The sequence below is a fragment of the Octopus sinensis genome, linkage group LG1 (assembly GCF_006345805.1).
Source record: "Octopus sinensis linkage group LG1, ASM634580v1, whole genome shotgun sequence".
Lineage (NCBI taxonomy): Eukaryota > Metazoa > Mollusca > Cephalopoda > Octopoda > Octopodidae > Octopus > Octopus sinensis.
Genome location: NC_042997.1, coordinates 129,046,785 through 129,068,392, shown reverse-complemented (window position 1 = coordinate 129,068,392; position 21,608 = coordinate 129,046,785). Strand labels below are relative to the sequence as shown.

At 36.7% G+C, this 21,608-nt stretch overlaps 1 protein-coding gene across 1 annotated transcript in view; it reads left to right on the top strand.

Annotated features, from left to right (window-relative positions):
- Window positions 1-335: 335 nt before the first annotated feature.
- LOC115218089 overlaps window positions 336-21,608 on the top strand; it is a 57,051-nt gene continuing 35,778 nt past the window's right edge. Inside the window, exon 1 of the mRNA XM_029787876.2 lies at window positions 336-705. Within this exon, the coding sequence (XP_029643736.1) occupies window positions 619-705 (87 nt within the window). The 5' untranslated portion in view covers window positions 336-618. The remainder of the gene's footprint in view (window positions 706-21,608) is intronic.

Sequence of the window (21,608 nt, the reverse complement as noted above, 5' to 3'; positions counted from 1 at the left end):
TAGTTATCTGGTTACTTTAGTAGTCAATTGCACCTGTTTGAAATTATTTTGTATTTTATAAATGAAGGGATGTCAAAACTACCTTCATTTCTCTCTCGGACATGCTTCGTGTGTGTACTCAGTGGAACAGAGCCATATCGTAATTTGGGGTTATATATAGTTAAACTAGAACTAAATGAACAGGCAGGCGCAGTGAAAAATCGTCACATTAACGAAGCATTACTTCATACAGGCATCACCGCACTATCCATAGCTTTTGTTGTCGCTACACTCCCACCGTCACCATTTAGTTTAGATAAGACAGTTTTCAAACAAGTAGGCGAACACAGTTAATTTTCTTACCTCTCTTGATTGCTTTACTCTTTCTACATCTTCTACGTCCTCTACCCTCTCATTGTGTGTATTGTTGAGTGTGTATGTGTATGAGTGTATGCATGTATGTGTGTTTGCGTGTGTGTATATATGTATATATATCTATATATATATAAAGTGTCAACTGGATCATAATTTCAGTATTTCATTAGGGTTTGTGAAAGCGCCTCACCTGTCAACTTGTAGTCACTTATTGACTTAGTACATTACCAGAGGTATTGACAACAAGCTAGGTTGAGTGCAAAAATGGCTTGCCAAAGTGGACAAAGACTGTTAATGGTTCTACTTCTGACCATTCTGACCAGTTTTGTCACTGCAGCCCCAGTGACCGAGGTAAGTGAAGTGACTTTCAGCTGTATCTTTTAATATTGCTAAATGTCGATGTTTTAAATTACTGTTGTGCATTACCATGATCAGTATTATATATAAATCCTACATGCTACAGACACACACACACGCACGCGCGCGCGCACACACACACACACACACTCTCTCTCTCTCTCTCTCTCTCCTCTCTCTCTCTCTCTCTCTCTCTCTCTATATATATATATATATATATATATATATATATATATGTATTTTAAATGTAGAGGTAACACACGAGTAAGTAGTTGTTCTTTTTCATAAACATATATACATATATATATATTTATACATACATATAAATGTATGGTTATATGTGTATGTGTATATATATGTACATGTATATGTATGTATGTATATATGTGTGTATGTATATGTTTATAAAGAGGCAATTATGCAGATATACAAATTAGATATAAATATAACAGTTTGGGTATGAAATACAAAATATGTATATATGCACACCTGCAAAATCAGAGAGAGCAAAAGGTGGAGACTTCCAGACGATGAATATTTAAGTATCGATATACAAATATTTATATTGATAGATCCAACTTATACAGAGTACAAGTGACAAAAAAATTAAACACCAGAGAAGTCAGGAATTATAAGTCCAACAGCTGTTTCTGGGGGCTCAGAGATCCCTCATTGTATTGGTAGATGTAGTTCATCACAATATGCGACCATAATGGAAGCAATCAACATTGGATAAATCGATATTTGTATACATTTGTGTGTGTTTCTGTACATATGTATATATATATATATATATATATATATATATATATATATATATATATACATATATATATCAGACTGGAATTTGGTGCAGTCTTCCAGCTTGCCAGCATGAACAACGGATGTTAAATGATGATGATGATATATATCATCATTTTTTAATGTCTGTCTTATATATATTTATATGTACATATATGTACGTATGTATGTATGCATGTATGGCATTTGTGTATCATCATCATCATCATCGTTTAACGTCCGCTTTCCATGCTAGCATCAGGCTCCAATCTTGATCTGGCAGAGTTTCTACAGCTGGATGCCCTTCCTAACACCAACCACTCCGAGAGTGTAGTGGGTGCTTTTTACATGCCACCGGCATGGGGGCCAGTCAGGCTGCAGTGGCAACGACTTCGCTCGAATCTTTTTAAACGTGCCACCGGCACAGGTGCCAGTGAAGCAATGTTGGTAACGATCACGCTCGAATGGTGCCCTTTTACGTGCCACGGGTATGGAAGCCAGTTGGCTGCTCTGGCAACGATCACACTCGGATGGTGCTCTTGGCACCCTACTAGCACAGGCATAAGTGCCAGTAAGGCGATGCTAGTAACGATCATACTTGAATAGCCGCTCTGTCAACGATCACACTCATATGGTGCTCTTTGAACCCCGCTAGCACAAATACCAGTCATCGAATTGATTTTGATTTTGATTTCACTTGCCTCAACAGGTCTTCGTAAGCAGAGTTTAGTGACCAAGGAAGGAAAGGTAGGCATAAGCGGGCTGGTTACGCTCCTGGCATAGGCCACAGGTTATGGTCTCATTTGGCTTGCCGGGTCTTCTTGAGCACAGCATATTTCCAAAAGTCTCGGTCGCTAGTCATTTCCTTGGTGAAGCCTAATGTTCGAAGGTCGTGCTTCACCACTTCATCTCCTGGATCTATCACTTCCACGGGTTCCCTCAACTGCTAGGGTGTGGCACTTTTTTATGCAGCTATCCTCATCCATTCTTGCCACATGACCATACCAGCGCAGTCATCTCTTTTGCACACCACATCTAATGCTTCTTAGGTCCAGCTTTTCTCTTGGTATGTATATATATATATATATATATATAATATTAATTAGAGACAAAACCACTATTTTGCAAAACAAACAAGGAAAGACTTAATCAATACATAAAATTTTAATAAAAAGTAAAAAAACCACCACTACAATTGTTTCTTTGTCCTGATCGACAATCTTCAGGTGGATTTCCAATAAGTCAGTTTCAAATTATGAAGTGAAATTAAATTAATTTCACTTCATAATTTGAAACTGACTTATTGGAAATCCACCTGAAGATTGTCGATCAGGACAAGAAACAATTGTAGTGGTGGTTTTTTTACTTTTTATTAAAATTTTATGTATTGATTAAGTCTTTCCTTTTTTGCAAAATAGTGGTTTTGTCTCTAATTAATATTATATAATATTTTACTATAAAATTGGATTTAATCCTAAATCTGATTTTTTTCCCTGTAAATTTGGATTTATTCCCTAATATTTATTATATATATATATATATATATATATATATATATATATATATATATAAGCATGCATACTGAAATTATTATTATGATAAAGGCTGTGAAACAGCTGTAATCTTATGAATATCAAGTAGTTAAATATATATATATTCACCTCTCATACCTCCTGACTTTTTATGGTCTATGTACGTATATATATATGTATCAATCTCTCTGTATATATATATATATGTGTGTGTATGTGTGTGTGTGTGTGTGTATATGTATGCATATATTTGTGTGTATGTAACTGTCAATCCCCTTGCTTGTAGAGCTTGGGTTGTCAGCTGAGGTTAAACTGTCTAACCCAGGGGTGGGCAAACTACGGCCCGCGGGCCGCATGCGGCCCGCCATAGGTTTTCATGCGGCCCGCCAAGAGCTTTTATGAATCCCAACTTCTATGCAGATACTTCGTAACTGTACGGTAATTCACAATATTTTCACTTGATTTTTATAAATGAGGCCCGCCAAGGTTCCAAAGACGCACTGTGCGGCCCACGATCAAAAAAGTTTGCCCACCCCTGGTCTAACCTATTCCAGCATAGGCTGGACAGTTTGGCATCAGTCTGACAATGTCTTTACTGGCTGAAACTTTGAAATCACAGTCAATAATATTCTTTAAGAATAAACTTGTACTGTGCAAAATATAGAGTAATCCATCAGTTTAATGTAAAAACGTTTTTATTATGACTAAACATAAAAACAAGCATACACACATACACACATATATTATATATATATATATATATATATATAGGGCCAAAGAGGGTACGGACGCCGCTATATATATTATTTTATGTAGAAAAATACAAATTGGGACAAGAACGTAAAACATTTAGAGGACAATACAAAAAACACGGACGGGACATTCAAAGCTTTCAATCTTCAGTCAAGAACCGGATCATCGTAGCAATTTCGGCTGATTAATCTTGAGATCGCTTCGATCTAGCCAGCCCCAAGGAAAAACTAATCTACAAGCATTAGATTTCTTGGAATAAGGATCGAATGTATACGAAACAGGGACAGAAAAACTGACGATGCCACACGAATATAAAATACAAAAAACAATAATGGTAAAAACAGGACAAAAACAGCGGGTGTCTTACGACTAATAAACAGTACAACAAGTTTAGCTGGCGTATTTTGAAAAAATGCCTTTATCGGCAGACAAAGACAACAGATGTTTTCACGGCAGTGGTCGAAGGCCAAAAGGCTGATTTTGACTAGCGGTCACGTGACAGAAGAAAGAGAAAAGAAAGGGGGCAAAGGAAACAAAGAGATATAAAATTATAAATTAGGGTATCTATGAGATACCACCATGCTGAAAATAGCAGCCATGATCTGACTCTAAAACCACCATATCATCATCATCATCATATATATATATATATATATATATATATATATATATTATATATCATATATATTTACATATCACCTGAGGAAACACAATTAGATCACATAATGCAAGGAAACAGTTGCATAATCAAGTACCTGCACACATGGAGAACTACATTGCATGGAAACAGTTGTAGCAGTTAAAAAAATAAATGTCCAACCATACACCTTCTTGTTGACTCCAATTTCTTCAAGTATCTATTCACACATGCCAGATGCCCAAACACAGACCTGGAAGTACGTATAATACTACTACTGGATAGCACAAACTAAATCTGAAGGTGAACGAGCTTTACACTGTATTCTATTTCGTTCTTAACATAATATACCATAACTATATATATATATATATATATTTCTTTACTACCCACAAGGGGCTAAACACAGAGAGGACAAACAAGGACAGACAAACAGGTTAAGTCGATTACATTGACCCCAGTGCGTAACTGGTACTTAATTTATCGACCCTGAAAGGATGAAAGGCAAAGTTGACCTTGGCGGAATTTGAACCCAGAACGTAACAGTAGACGAAATACGGCTACGCATTTCGCCTGGCGTGCTAACGTTTCTGCCAGCTCGCCACCTTTAACTATATACATACATATACATATATGTATATATGTATATACATATATATATATATGTATGTATATATACAATTATATATATATATATATATGTATGTATATATATATATATATGTATGTATATATATATATACATACATATACATATATGTATATATGTATATACATATATATATATATATATATGTATGTATATATATATACATACATATATATATATATATATATATATATATATATAGGCTCCAGTCTGTTTCTCAACTGGATGTCCTTCCTAACACCAACCACTCCACAGAGTGTAGTGGGTGCTTTTACATATCACTGGCATGGGTGCCTTTTACATGTTACTAACACAAGCCATGACTACGATTTCATTTAGTTTGACATCTTCTCAAGCACAGTAAACCATCAAAAGTTTCAGTTACATGTCATTGCCTCCGTGAGACTCAACATCCAAGGTTGAGTTGCCAGCTCACAGCAGCAATCAACTCAGTCTATTTTTCTATGCTTTGCACTCAGCCATTAGAGACAGTTGTCAGTAAAGTTCCATATCCTGACATGGGTGATTTTAATGTCAAAATAGGCAACAAACAGAGAGTGTGGTCAAAAGAAATAGGAAAACACGGACATGGAAAAATGAATGCAAGCGGTTTGCAGCTGCTGTCTTTCAATCAGTAGTTTGGTCTAAACACAGTGTTTAAACAGGCAGATAAATATAAAAACACCTGGAAGCTTCCCTGATCTGTTTGATTAAGGCATCACTAAGAGAAAAGATTGCAGTGATTTCACGTTAACCAGAGCTCACAAGACTCCTAAGTGTTACTTGGATCACAGAAGATTCGCAGTAAGGTATTTGCTAAACCACATATAAAGAGGCCAATGAGATGCAGGATGCCCCCAATAATAAACGTGTCTTTCAAAAATCTAGAAACAACAAAAAATTTTGAAATGCATCTAAATTCAAAGCTTGAGAACATAGAAGAAAGCAATTATTCGGAAGTTTTGTGGCAAAATATTCATGACAGCATCAAATCACATTCACACATTTATTGCAAATAGATGCAGCTTCTTTTTTAATTAAAAAAAAAAAATTTAAAGTTGTTTTTGTGTCACTCTTTTCCTTAAAATCCTTTCTTTCAAACACTCATATCTTGAAATCAATAGGAGTGACCACCATGTATATATATATATATAAAAGAATAAAAAAGTATTTCGTTTTTGGATTTGGTTTATGCATGTATGTGTGTATATATATATATATATATATATATATATATATTGGGTCATCCTATAAATAATGCAATTTTTTTCAATTGCATGAACTAAAAGTTAGAGGAGAATTGGATAAACTACCTGCATCAACTTGCTATCAAAGCAGGTAGTAATTATACCTTCTCATTATTCTTAGTGCAAGTTTTGAAGTATTAGCCAGTGTCAACAGTAGTTCCAGAAATTCTAAGCCGGAAACTACAGCCTAGAAGACAAATCTTGTCCTAGAAGATCTGTAGAGCTTGATGAGAATGTCCTGCAAACCCTGGTGGAGCAAAATCCCATTGTAACTGTTGAGGAACTAGCAGAGAAACTTGTATTTGGTCATTCAACCATTTGACACCTGTGTGCCATTGTAAAAGTCAGCAAATTGGGTCTATAGGTTCCTCACAAACATTCTGAGTCTAATCACACACAGAGAGTAAATGTGTGTTCTTTACTGTCACATCTCACGAATGAACCTTTTTTGGACTGAATGGGGACTGGTAATGAGAAATGAGTTCTCTATAAAAATGTCAAATGCCAAAGACAGTGAGTATGGAAAAGAGAAACACCTGCACCCCAGGCTAAAGAAGGTCTTCACCTAAGTAAGGTGTTGTTATCTGTTAGGTGAGATATGAAAGGTTTAGTGCAGTTTGAACTTTTAAACCCAAACCAAACAATAACAAAAGAGATCAACTGCAAGTAGCTTGAGCAGCTTTAGCCAGCACTAGAAGAAAAACTACCACCTTTGGTTTCAAGAAGAAAAGTGTTCTTCCTTCAGGATAAATGCTTGGCCACATACAGCGAGGATGACATTCCAAAGGCTGGTTGAAGTTTGAATGGGAAATGATGTCCCACCCTCCATATTTGTCGGGCATTGCCCCATCTGATTATTATTAATTCTACAGTCATCAAAATCATTTCAACAGAAAATATATGAATCCTGTAGATGAGGTAGGAACGATACTGGAGGAGTATTTTTCATCACAGACAAGTGAATTTTGGAAGAGGGGCCTTGCAAGTCTACCAGATAGATTGGAAGAGCATTGTAGAAAATGAAGGAGAGTATATCTTAATTTTGAAAAATAAAGAAGTATAGAAAAACAGCATTATTCATGGGATGACCCTATATATATATATATATATATGTAAGTATATGTATCAATATGCTGTGCTTGAGAAGACCTGTCAAGCCAAGTGAAATCATAGTCATGGCTGATGCTGGCACCCATGCTGATGGTACATGAAAAGCACCTTTCGAACATTAGACCTCACAGAGACAATGACAAATGACCAAGACCTTTGGCAATATGCCATACTCGAGAAGAAGATCATCAATCCAAGTAAAATCGTAGTTGTGGCAGATACTGGTGTCATGTAAAAGCACTCATGCTGGTGGGGCATAAAAGCAACCATTAAACTCTCAGAGGGGTTGGTGTTAGAAAGGGCATCTAGCTGTAGAAACCATGCCAAATCAGACTGGAACCTAGTGCAGCCCCTCAGCTTACCAGCCCTGGTCAAACCACCCAACACATGACAGCATAGACAACAGACGTTGTCTATGTAATCACAGCCCATGTCTCGCTGCTATATAGCATAGCATTTATGGTTATAGTATATGAGTATATATACTATATAGTATATATATATAATTTTATCTATATTAATCGAAGTGTACTGTATTATATATCCATTATGGCCAAGCTTATGAATAGGTTTCACACTAGGGTTTCAATGGAGTGTTAGGTAACAGTCCGATTATGTAACCCTGCACTCATCAGAGGTTTGTGGTTGTTGTGAAAAGTATGATGAAACAAATCATATACACACACACGCACGTGCATACACACATGTATATATGTACATACGTATATATATAAATATATTTTTATTAATATCTAGCAGAAGTAATAAAGTGACTCAAGTTTTTAGAGTTTTGTGCATTCCAGAGTTTTGAGATTTTTTCAGAAGTGACATTTATTAATTTCAAAGAAGTACAAAACTCTAGTGTCTTTCAAAATAGGATCCTTCTGTGAAGGCAGGTATGCAGAAATACATGTATATTGGTGGCACCGGAGACACCATGAAGAATTGTCACATAACCTCTTACATTATTTTCCAATATAAACAAAAGGCACTCCACATCACTATCAAACCTCGTCTGGAGGCTCAAACCAAATGGGGTTGAGCGTATGACCCACTGGTGTATTATACAACAGAACATACTATGGAACATCATGGGCATGCAACTCATGTCTTGAAGAAACCCTGGAAATCATGACATCCAAGGAAAACAAGATAAATAGACACACTAAGGTGATCATATCATGTAAACATAAAAGCAAAACATCGATTCTGGAATTTGTAAAATATATTTTGAAACAGAATAACATCAACTGCCCTTAGTATATTATAGAACAAGGAAGGAACACAAACAAACAAACCAACGTTTAGGATGCTGTACACTGTACCATCAGAAACAATTAAAAGGTCACCCTAAGAAAGTATCGTTTATCAGTTCAGACAATGAACACCGACAGCTGATGGCTGTACCTACTAACCTGTTTACTTCAGAATTCTTTGAAGGTAGTCATATCTTGAATGAGATCAAACAAAGGAATGTACTACTCATCCTTAATATCTGCAGAATGAATAACAAAATAAGTCCAGCATTACCATACACACCTCCATCCCCATATAACTACCATTTCTTCTTCTCTTTCCATCATCTTCCTCTCATCCCCAACAAATACACACAGAAATATCCACATAACTCAATCAAACTTCACATTGGTCAAAAGGGATAGACAGCTCTCTGATAAACATCCATTAATGTTATATCGCCTGAAGAAATGAATCCATGAAGATAACCTACCCAATGCTCACGGATACCGCAGACTACACTGTAATCTTCTCAGGAATATGGACTGTGATCTTAAAACACATGTGAATTGTGGAAACTTGTGTAGTGAATCATTAAATGTTTGTATTGTTTATAAATTTCGTCCAAACATTATATGATGCCACTTTCAAAATTTCCATTAGTGTATTAAGGACGCCAATGTAGTTGGAGGAATCAATATTCTCTGAAGTTCTTGGTTATTTGTATTCTTAAGCTGGTTGATGAGAGCTGCATTGTAAATTTTATCTATATATCCGATTTCCATGCCAGGATACCATTGCTGAACTTGATGCTTCAAATCTTTGATATAGTCAGCACAACTCTGAACCAGAATTGAAGTGGACTGGATGGCTGATTATACATGGAGGCGCAATGGTCCAGTGGTTAGGGCAGCGGACTCGCAGTCGGAGGATCGCGGTTTCGACTCCCAGACCGGGTGTTGTGTGTGTTTATTGAGCAAAAAGCCCTAAAAGCTCCACGAGGCTCCAGCAGGGGGTGGTGGTGACCCCTGTTGTACTCTTTTGCCACAACTTTCTCTCACTCTCTCTTCCTGTTTCTTGAGTAATGCTGCGATGGACTGGCATCCCGTCCAGCTGTGGGGAACACATATGCCACAGAAACCAGGCCCATGAGCCTGGCTAGGCTTGAAAAGGGCAACGGATGGCTGATTATGTTTTAACAGTGCAAAGAATAGAGCCTTAAACCACTTAGCAGTTAAAGATAAAGAAGCTGCTGACTATATTGCATTCTACTATGTATCATTCTCCAGTAATCTAAATAGTAAGTATGTTTTTCTGTTGGGTGTGCAAACTTAACTTATGATTATTCAATGATCATACTTTGCACTTTATGGAGAAGAAATCATAGAAAGAAGTATTCATGATGACTAAGGTGTACAATATATTCTCTTCCAATGGTCTTCTCAGAATATATGCCAAGCTATTAATCAATAGGGCATCTTGTTTTCTTTATCTCTATTGGTTGTTGTTCTCTGTACAGTAAGATGGAAACTTGTGTTACAGCAATACTTTTGCAAAGGCTGTGAGCAGTTTGTTCTTTGAATATTCTGTTTGCTGTGTGGTAGCAGTTGATTTAGTGAAGTCAACTTCTTGGTGATTTTCCTAGTGCTCAGAAAGTTATTGAATGGGATATTTCTATGACTGGGAAAAGAAGGAAAAAAAACACCCTTCCTCCCCACCAGAAAGCTGCTTCATTGCTGCTGATCTATTGTCCTTATCAGAATTGAGTTACTTCATTATAGCTGTATTGATGTGTCACAACTAACATTCCCATAGATGGAGACTTGAAGAAATCTATCACATATGCATTTGTGTGTGTGTGTGAATGTATGCATATCTGTCTCTGTGTGTCTTTGTGCTTATGTCTTCGATAACCAAAAAGTTTGGTAGATAAGTCAGCAGTTTAACACGTGAAAACATTAAATAAAGTACCTTGCTTTGAGAAGTCTTGTCCACTTCATTTCACCATGGGAAAAGTGAACGCAAAATGTTGAGGTGCAAGTGTGTGAGAGTATATGTATACATATATTTATGTATGTGGTGTGTATGTATGTCTGTATGCACACACACACACACACACACATACACGCACATGTACACACACATGTATATACACTCACACACACTCATGAACACACATGTATATTATTATTTAGGTCCATGTGCAATTCATCAGATATAGTTCTGGTATTATTTTTAAGACATGGGACTAAACAATAATGTATACATATATATATATATATATTATTGTATTATGATTTTATAATAATGCTTATTTATCCTTCTGGGATTATTTATCCTTCAGTAGTATAATGGGCAATGTCAGACCATTTTTCTTCAAAAAGTATTGGTTTTGTGATCAGGCATATTACATCTCCGTAGGTTGGTGAAGCCAATAACATTTGTAAGTTGTGTTGGGGTTGCTGAAGACCAGGGAAGATTTTTTTGTAGTTGATGTACCTATATATACAAACATGTACATCGGCACCACCACAACCACCACCACCACCAATATCATCACCATCACTAATACCACTAACACCATCATTATTATACCAACAACTACTACTATTTGTTGAAATTCCAATGCATTTATACTTCTATCATTGAAAATGGACAACAATTTTCAGAATGTCTGAATTGACCAAAATTGTTTACAAAATGCCTCCACATGGTATGGTAAAATCTCTGTAAACTAAAATAATATTTATGATTATATAACTATAATTTTCTTTAAAAGAAGTCTGTCTCTTCAACTAGTAATTGAATGGAACACTTTTACGCAGGTCCTGGTCACAGTTATGCTGTGATGTGTTGGTAATTGCATGCTTCTCACCATAGATTACTCATACTGTTTTGTCTGGTCCACAAACTGTTTCCCAAGACCCACCTCCATCACTAATTATGTCACTTTGTTAAAAGAAATTTTCTCTTATTTCTAGGAATCTTTGTAAGCAGGCTATCATTTTGTCATCATTCAATCTGTCACTTCCTACCATAAAATGCATCCAATGTCTTCCTTTATTTGTGCATCTTTACATATAAATGCACATTGCATATATCTGTATACATATGGCATGGGTGTGGCTGTGCGGCTAAAAAATCTATTTCCCAACCATATAGTTTTGGGTTCAATTTCATTGTGAGATTCCTTTGATAAGTGTCTTCTACTATAGCCAAGCCAACCAATGCCTTGTGAGTGAATTTGGTGAACAAAAACTGAAAGAAGCCTATTCTTATACAAACATACATACATACATACATGTGTGTGATTGTGTGTGAATGTTTGGGGATTCTTGTCTTGACATTGCATGATTATTGTAAATGAATGCCCTTCATTTCCAATATTCTGCAAAAATATGTCTGACCATGGGGAAATATTACCTTGCTGGGAAACAGGTAAAGATTGGTGATTGGAAGGGCACCTCACTATAAAAAATCTACGTTAATAACCTTTATCTAACCCATGCGAGTATAGAAAAAGCGAACATTATAATGACAGAGATGATGATGATGATGACGATGATGATGAGTCTACATACATACATGTATAAGAACTGGTGTATACATAGAGTCAATAGATAACAATACTGATGTAATACTGTTTATATGCAGGTAACAGGAATACATGACAATGCAAGTGATACTTTATAATATATATTTCTTTCTGTATTATGTAGTCGTGTGAGCAGGAGAAGCTCCCTTTAACCTGTGCAGGTCTTCCTGAAATTATAAAGTTGAGGTGACTGATATTTAAGTGAACTTTTGTAGGTTAATGTCCATTGAGTAAACAAGTTCAGGGTCAGAATTCTGGAAGGTTTCAATTTTCAGGTTGAAAAATTTGAGAAATGTTTAATGTAGTGGGCTAAGGAAAATACATTGTTGAGATGATGGAAGAAGGAGAGTCAAGTATATCAATCAGTTTGGGCAGAGGTGATACTCAGCTGATGAGTAGAAGTCATTATAACAGGTAGAATGGAGGTGGGAGAAGGAGGGAAGGTGGAGGGAGGGAGAGAGAGAGAGAGAGAGAGAGTGTGTATCTCTGAAATACTAGTTGTGTTGTCAATCAGTCATATGGCTTTCTTCTGCTTGTGGCTTAGGATGTTTGAATGGGTAACAGGAGCACCATCCTAGATATTCTTTTATTCTTTTATTTGTTTCAGTCATTTGACTGTGGCCATGCTGGAGCACCACCTTTAGTTGAGCAAATCGACCCCAGGACTTATTCTTTGTAAGCCTAGTACTTATTCTACCGGTCTCTCTTGCCAAAACGCTAAGTGATGGGGACGTAAACACACCAGCATTAGTTGTCAAGCAATGTTGAAGGGACAGACACAAACATATACATACATACATACACACACACACACACACACATACATATATATATATATATATATATATATTTATACATATATATGATGGACTTCTTTCAGTTTCTGTCTACCAAATCCACTCACAAGGCTTTGGTCGGCCCGAAGCTATAGTAGAGGACACTTGCCCAAGGTGCCACGCAGTGGAACTGAACCCAGAACCATGTGGTTGGTAAGCAAGCTACTTACTACACAGCCACTCCTGTGAACATTTTTGACTTAGTTGAAGATCATCAAGCAGTTCAGGACTGAAGTAGTTCCAGTAATATTTTTTAGAGGCTTAGAATAAGGAATGCAATAGTTCCAGAAGTTTTTCTATAAAATGAGAACAAAGAAAACAGGAAGTTCAGTAGTATACAATCTGTGTTTGTTACAAGTTGGAGTATTTTCTGAAAGTTTAGTTGGGAGAGAAGGGTAGTGTCCATGTTGTTCATGGATAATTCTAGACTTGTTAAAGTGATATAGCTGTTGGTTAGTTTGAAAATGTCTTAATCAATATCTGCAGAAATTTAACAGAAAGAACTGATACTCTGGGATGAAAGTATTGATTGCTGTTGTTAGGACAGGAACTTGATAGGTGGGATGAAGAAGGAGTAATATGAGCAAGAGACACGAGTCTAGTTGGTCTATGTAGTGATGCAGATTGTATGCAACTTGCTAGTTTAGAGGAACAGAGACCATTGAAGTGGTGACAGAACTGACAGTGAGGAGACAGGACATCTATGGGACAGAGGTTGAAGTATGTTGGCAGGTGTAGCTTTTTCAATTATTTCAATTGCCTTCTTTTCAATGTGCTCTAGGATGTTTCTATGTTGCAGCAGCACTGTCTCCAATGTGAGAGCAATACCCTATGATGGGTAATATTTGATCGTCATAGGGTATCATTGACCAGTCAGAACTGGAATATTTTTTGGCCCTGAAAAAGAAACTTCCCCCTTTTTTTCCATATATTATTCATGTGGTATCACTTACAGAGATCATCAGAGATTGTTAGGTATAGCACTTTAGTGACTTTGAGGGCTTTATCACATGTTCATATAAACATGTATGCATTACCAAGACAACGGTGATATACAAAAGAATAGCAGGATGGATCCTCAGATCATTCAATACAAGACAACAGGAAATCATGCTGCTTTTGTAGTGAACATTTGTTCCCAGTCACCTAGACTACTGCTTACAACTATGGTCCCCAAATATACACACTGATACAAATATTCTAAACCTACATTATAATACTGCTCAGATATCTAGGGTAGTGCTGTTACAAAGCACCCATATAAACATTTTAGATCTTCATTAGGGTAGTGTTCATATCTCCAGAACTGTTCTATTATTACATGCTGAAACATCCTAGATTCATATTAGAACACTACTCACATATCCAAGACAGTGCTTCTACACTTACATCTTATATCCACACTACAATACAGCTCCCATGCCTGAGACTGAACTGCTACTATACCTGCAAACAATCTAAATCCACATTAGTCTGCATGTAGACTATCATTATCATCATTATTATTCAATGTCCACTGTCATGCTAGCATGAGTTGAATTAATTTAATGTACTTGTGAGCTATTGAACAATTGATTACTTTTAGATGGTCCTTTGTATCACAATTTCTTTAATTTTTGCATCTGTATGCATTGCTAATGATGGAAAGGAGAGTAATGCAGGGTTATTCTATGTGTAGCATATGACAATATGAAATATCTATGGGCCATGGGCAAACATAAAAATAATCAGTCATTATAGAAAGACGTTACTGATCCTTTTCCTAGACATATGATTGAGTACTGCTCTCATATCTGGAACAGTGTGTCCCCCAGATGTGTATATCTGGAACAGTATGTGTTCCAGATGTGTATATCTGGAACAGTGTGTGTCCCAGGTGTGTACTGTATCATAGGCACAGTATTAAGGTATGCATATCACAGATATAGTATTAAGGTATACAAATGTAGATATAGACCTATGGTATATGTGGATCTGTGCATATTATAGTTTAAAAATAGAACATGTATGGATCTACGTGAGATATCTTAGAGAGTCAACACTAAATATAAATTTCCTACTTTGGTAATTTCTTTTGCACTACTTTTCACAGTCATAGTTTCTTTCTACTTCTACCACCATTAATAATTTTAGTTCAGGTTGACATGTCCCATTATTTAAATAGTTCTATAAAGGCACCCACCTCTAGAAACCTGACAAACCTGTTCTTAGATATCGTATTGAGGACAGCATTTCAATAGTTAGTCGCTACAGTTTTGTATGTGAATAATACCTTACATTCCCTTACACTGTACTGCTCATACTAATAACTATACATATTTCTTACACTGGCAACCATTAACCTTAACTGAACAAACAATTCAATTATTTGCAACCTCCTACTCCTATTTCTTTGCAGAGCAGTCATGCATACCACGTTTACTGGTTTACACTGTTCTCATTTAGTCAAACTGGTTAGAGAATTTTTTTAATACAACTTTTAAAAATGAATGGTCTGAAATTTTATGTTTTATTGAGAAAGATTATTATTCTATTTGTCTTTTTTAATTATGTCGTCAAGGTGTTGGTGCTGTCTGTCTGCACAAGAATTGTCACTGTTCACGTAAAATAAATATGTGCTGAGTTGTTCTGTTTAATCTCACAATTGACAGAGAAATACTATTGTATTACTGGTGATATAGAGCCCATGTACTACATCAGGTTAAATATATGTGTCTGCTTATGAATACACACGCATGTGTGTGTGTGTGTGTTTGTACATACACATAAAAACATGAATATGCATGTATATTAGATACACACACATATATACACATTTTTTTACACAAAAGCACACACACATATATATATATCATTATCATAATTGCCATCATCATTGTAATTTTAATGCTTGCTTTTCCATGCTTTCATGATCCAGGTAGAATTGATTGACACTAATTTTCTATGACTATGTCTTTCCTAAGGCAAGTGATTTAACAGAATTGTTAGTATGTTGGACAAAATGTTTAGTGGCATCTCCTCTTGTTCTTTATGTGCTGAGTTCAAATCTTGCAGATCATATCCCCAGGAACAGGGGGTGTGGGGGATGCAAGTGCACCTCCTAGAATTTTGGGGGAGTACAAAATCAAAATTTGCTCCCCTACTTACTTTTCTCAGGCTTAGAAAACAGTGTGTAAAAAGTGATCTGTAAAAAGTAGTTTGAAGATAGGTTCCTTCTCAAAGAATAAAGAACAAAAATAAATGGAAAGACCTTGTTTGTAAAAACTTCTGGACCTGGGTTTGCACCCACAAAGCAAATTTTGTTCCTGAACCAATGCTGCAGATATCAACTTTGCCTTTCATCTCTTTGGGGTCCATGTACTTGATTTTTCCCCTCTCACCTCAAAAATTGCCTGCCTTGAAAACTGCAACAGATTGGCGTCCTGTTTAGCAGGATTATTGTAATTTAACTCACCTGCATGCCTTGGAAACCAGGCAATCTAGGGCTTGAGAAAAGTAGAATAAATAAAACAAGTGCCCTTCCTGTCGTGAAACCTCACCTGCTTCCAGAAAGTAATATTTACACATGGTTGGACATGTTTTCCAAGGACACTGCTTGTATAATGGTGATGTTCATTTACAAATATCATATGATGTCATGACAAGGAGAGACACATCCATGTACACACACACACACACACACACATGAAAGGTTTCTTCTTTCATTTACCAAGTTTACTCACAAAATCTTGGTTAGTCCAGAGCTATAGTGAAAGGTAGGAGAAGACACTTGCCCAAGATGTCACGCAGTAGGACTGAACACCAAAATCATATGTATATATATATATATATGTATGTTATAATTCAGTTTTATTTCAAGATTTCTTACCAATAGAGAAAGAGCTGGTTTCTAACCTAAATCCAAGGCTCCTTTCGACATCAGCAATAGGGTATTTTTGCATGTATGTATGTATGTATGTATGTATGTATGTGCGTGTATGTATGTATACAGATTTGTATGCCTTCTCATGCATATACTTGCATATCTAGACATGCTCATATATATTTAAATGATAAACTTCTGGAAAGTTTTATAGATTTTTATGGTTTCAGTAATGGCTTGGATTTGTAGTCTTCAAATCATCTTTCTCCTTTCTGGTTTTGAGAAGCCTATTTTCTCATGATGTGTATTTTGGCAGTGTGTTACATATCCCAGGGCTCCAATAATTACAAGTATAAACCTGATCTTATAATCTGGATAGTGTAACTGCAGATTTCTCAATAGTTCAGCATAGGTATTCTCTTTTGCACTTAACTTAAGCTTTATGGGCAGCCGATTTTCACAACTGTACATAGTTTCTCTTCTCTATCCCAAATCATTATATCAGGTCTATTGTGTTTATATTTTATTGAGGTTTTTACTGGGATGTTCCACCAGTATTCCTTTTTATTATGAGTGGCTATGGTTTCCACCATACTGTGGGTTCTAATTTCTTGTATGTATGTATGTGTAACAGTGATGCCCTTCCTGACATCCCTCCTTACTTTCTCATGTGCAACTCGAGATTTCTCAAAAGTGGCTGTCCCCTCATGCACAATCCTTTTCCACCTGCTACAATCAATAGCTATGCCTTCCCGTGTGTCAGGAGAGATGCAAGCATCTCTTAAGGAAGCCTTCAGCAAGTCCTTATACCTCTTTTTTGGTTTCTGTGGAGGTTGTTCTCCTTTAGCTAACTCTCCATAAAAGAGTTGTTTTAGCATCCTTGAATCCTTCATTCTGACCAGATGACCACTCCCTCTGAGCCTTTGCTTTAACACAAGAGCTTCTATACTTTCACACCGAGAGCCTTCCAATATTTCAAGATCACTGATGCGGTCCTTCCACTTAATGCCATAGATCCATCTGAGGCACATCTGATGGAAACGTTCCAGTTGTTTAAGGTGGTATCGATATGTGACCCTCATCTTGCAGGCATAGAGAAGAGAAGGGAGCACACATGCCTTGTACACCTTTATCTTTGCCTTTCTGCATATGTCTCACCGACTCCAAAGGCGCTTTTCTAGCCTTCCGAAAGCAACACTTGCTTTCCTAATTCTATATTTCATCATCCAAATTGCCATATCTATTAATAGTGCTTCCCAGGTAGACAAACTGATCAACTATATCAAGTTGTTTACCATACACATAGATATTTGGTACACTATACTGCTTACCAGGGGTAGGTTGATGCATGACAACAGTTTTCTTGAGATTGACTGTCAATCCTAAGGCAGTGCAAGCATCAGAGAATGCATTCAAAATGTGTTGCATATCAATCTCTGTGTGTGCTACTAGCTCACAATCATCTGTAATTTGGCAGGAGGACTTAAACGACATGCAAAGGTACATGAAGCCCAGTTACAACTACAGCCGGCTATTACCAGTAAAGGTTTTAGTTGCCAATTTTGTACAAGACATTGTAGATCTTTAGCTGGGCTAAAAAATCACATTCAATCACAGCACCAGTAACAGTTAAGCTTCGGGCAATGGCCATACTCGATAATGAGGGGGTAGCCATAATGTATGTATGTATGGCTGGTTGGTTTGTTGGCATACCTATATACATATATCTCTGCTTCTGAAATTGATGGGCTTTCTACAATGACCCTTGATTACCCTTCATATATCAGCTCCAGTTCTGAGGCTAAAGGAGAAATGGACGTGACCCATGCTAATAAACCACCGATTGTTGCTACAGCAAGTATTTATTCATTCTCCAGAAAATTTGGCACTTGCAGAATATGGTGGCACCTTGAGTATTGAATTTTGACTGTGCATTATCCTTACTCTAGAACTGCCAATTCAAGCAACATTCACAATTGTAGAGCTTCAACCACCTCCTTGCCTGTATTGAATGGGAGAATATGTTGCCTATCAAGGAGAACAAGCATGAGCAGAAGAAAGGAAGCTGTGGAGAAACAGAGAGCAGTAATCTCCTACAATAATGCTGTGTTTTGGTTTCTTGCTCCATATTCTTACTGTTTTGTAAAATTAAGTTCTTTTTCACTGCTATTGCAAATAAAATATTTTACTAACATTCAATAGGAGGAATTAACATATCCAATCGTAGCATAGGTTTCTTGTGATTAGAACTGATATCATTTAGAAACATAGTTAAGAAGTTACAGTACTTTATAATATGGTCAGAGTATCCCCCACCTCACTCAAACCTTGCATCAACATCTGCAAAAGAGAAAATTAGTGTGTATGAGGAAGAAACTGAGGGACTAGTTTAAATGTTTGTTACAGTAACCACTGAAAGAATAAGTAGTAATGTTAAACTAGGTAGTGTGTTGTTAGACCTGCTGTATATCACCTCAATAATTTGTTATATTATCTCTGCATATTGTTGCTTCATTTCTATATGCTATGATGGATTCTGCTATCGTAAGACGATGTATGAGGGTTCGAGAATTTCTTACCGAACAACTGCACAGATGATTTGTTTATAGTGATCAAATGTTTGTGTACACATACGATCACTCCTTCCATCAGATCGACATTACTTGCACAGGTGCAATGGGTGCCACATGTCAGATGTCAAAATGATCGCAGAGCAACATGAAATGAAGTGCTTTGCTCAAGAACACAATGCATCACCCGATCTGGGAATTGAACCCATGATTTCGCAATCGTGAGTGCAACACCCAAACCACTAAGCCATGCGCCTTTACACACACACACATACATACAAGTGAGAGGACAAATGAAATAAAAGGACATTCAACACATTTAGTAGGAGTTAAATGTATTATTTAAAGCAGTTTGGTTCAGTTCTGTGCTACTTCAAGTTTTGCAGGCCCCTAATGGGAGCCTGAAGGAGTTGGACTCCTGTTACAAGCCTGTGAAGCTTGAAGTAGCATGGAATCAAATCAAAACTGTTTTAAATAACATATCAGCATCATCATCATCATCATCATCATTTAACAGCCATTATCCATGCTGGCATGGGTTGGATGGTTTGACCAGAGCTGGTAAGCTGAAGAATTGCACCAGGCTGCAGTCTGATTTGGTAAGGTTTCTACAGCCAGATGCCCTTCTTAATGCCAACCATTTTACAATGAATGCTGGGTGCTTTTATATGGCACTGCATGAGCATTCTAGTGTGACACTGGAACAAGTGTTTTTTCTGTGTCACTGATATATATATATCATCATCATCGTTTAACATCCGCTTTCCATGCTAGTATGGGTTGAACGATTTAACTGAGGTCTGGTGGACCAGATGGCTGCACCAGACTCCAATCTGATCTGGCAGAGTTTCTACAGCTGAATGCCCTTCCTAATGCCAACCACTCTGAGAATGTAGTGAGTGCTTTTACATACCACCTGCACGAGGACCAGTCAGGCAGTACTGGCAATGGCCACACTCAAGTGGTACTTTTTATGTGCCACCTGCACAGGAGCCAGTCCAGCAGCACTGGCAACGAGCTCGCTCAAATGTTTTTTCACGTGCCACCAGCACAAGTGCCAATAAGGTGATGCAGGTATACATATATATGCGTGTGTGTGTATGTGTGTGTATGCGTGTCTGTGTGTGTGTGTGTGTCTGTGTTAGTGTGTTACTGTCTCCTTGCTTTGCCACTGTAAGTGAGTATCACTGTCATACAAGCAATATTCTTCATTTCCAATATTCTGTGAAAACAGGTGGTAATTGATGACAGGAACGACATCTGGTTGTAGAATTTCTACCTTAACAAATTCCATCTGACCCATGCAAGCATGGAAAACTGGATGTTAAAACAATGATGATGATGATGATTATGATGATTGTAATATCATCTCAATATAATGTAACCTCACTATGTAAAAAAAATTTTGTCAATAGATATTTCATTATTATCTGTATATTTAGCAATATAATTTGTATATATTACACGTGTTGTATTTATTACAATATTTAACACTGTTTGGGTAGAAGTTTATCTCAGTTATCATCCCCTTTATAGTTAATATAATCCTGCAGTTGATACACTCCTCCACAGAATTAATTAATACATGCTTTAACAGTCAACATATGAGGATCATCTGAAAAGTTCATAGGATGACTAAGATACTCTCATGGAATGTAACCAAAGGAAGTGGTATGTTTCAACATAGTCCTGTTTGTGGTCTACACCTCACTTCTTCCATCTGTGTTGCACTACTTGGATCTCTCATTGTATGTTTTCACAGTTCATAAGCCATCTACAGATTTTTTTATAATTAACAGAAAAAAAAACCCTAAAGAAATTAATGTCTTGGGTGATAGACTTAAACTATTACCCAGTTTAACATTATCACTTGGCACTCTGGGTGCCTCTAGCAGAGTTCACTTTATGTCAAGCACTCAGACCAGTTTCTGGTTTGAGAGAATATCTTCCTCCCATCTTCCCTGTAATGAGTCATGGTTACTGTCTTCTCTTATGACTAAAAGAAAACAAAACAAAAAAAAACAAGAAAGAAAAAAGAAGGCTAACAAATATAAAATAATACATTAACACTATATTGACACAGGAAAAGT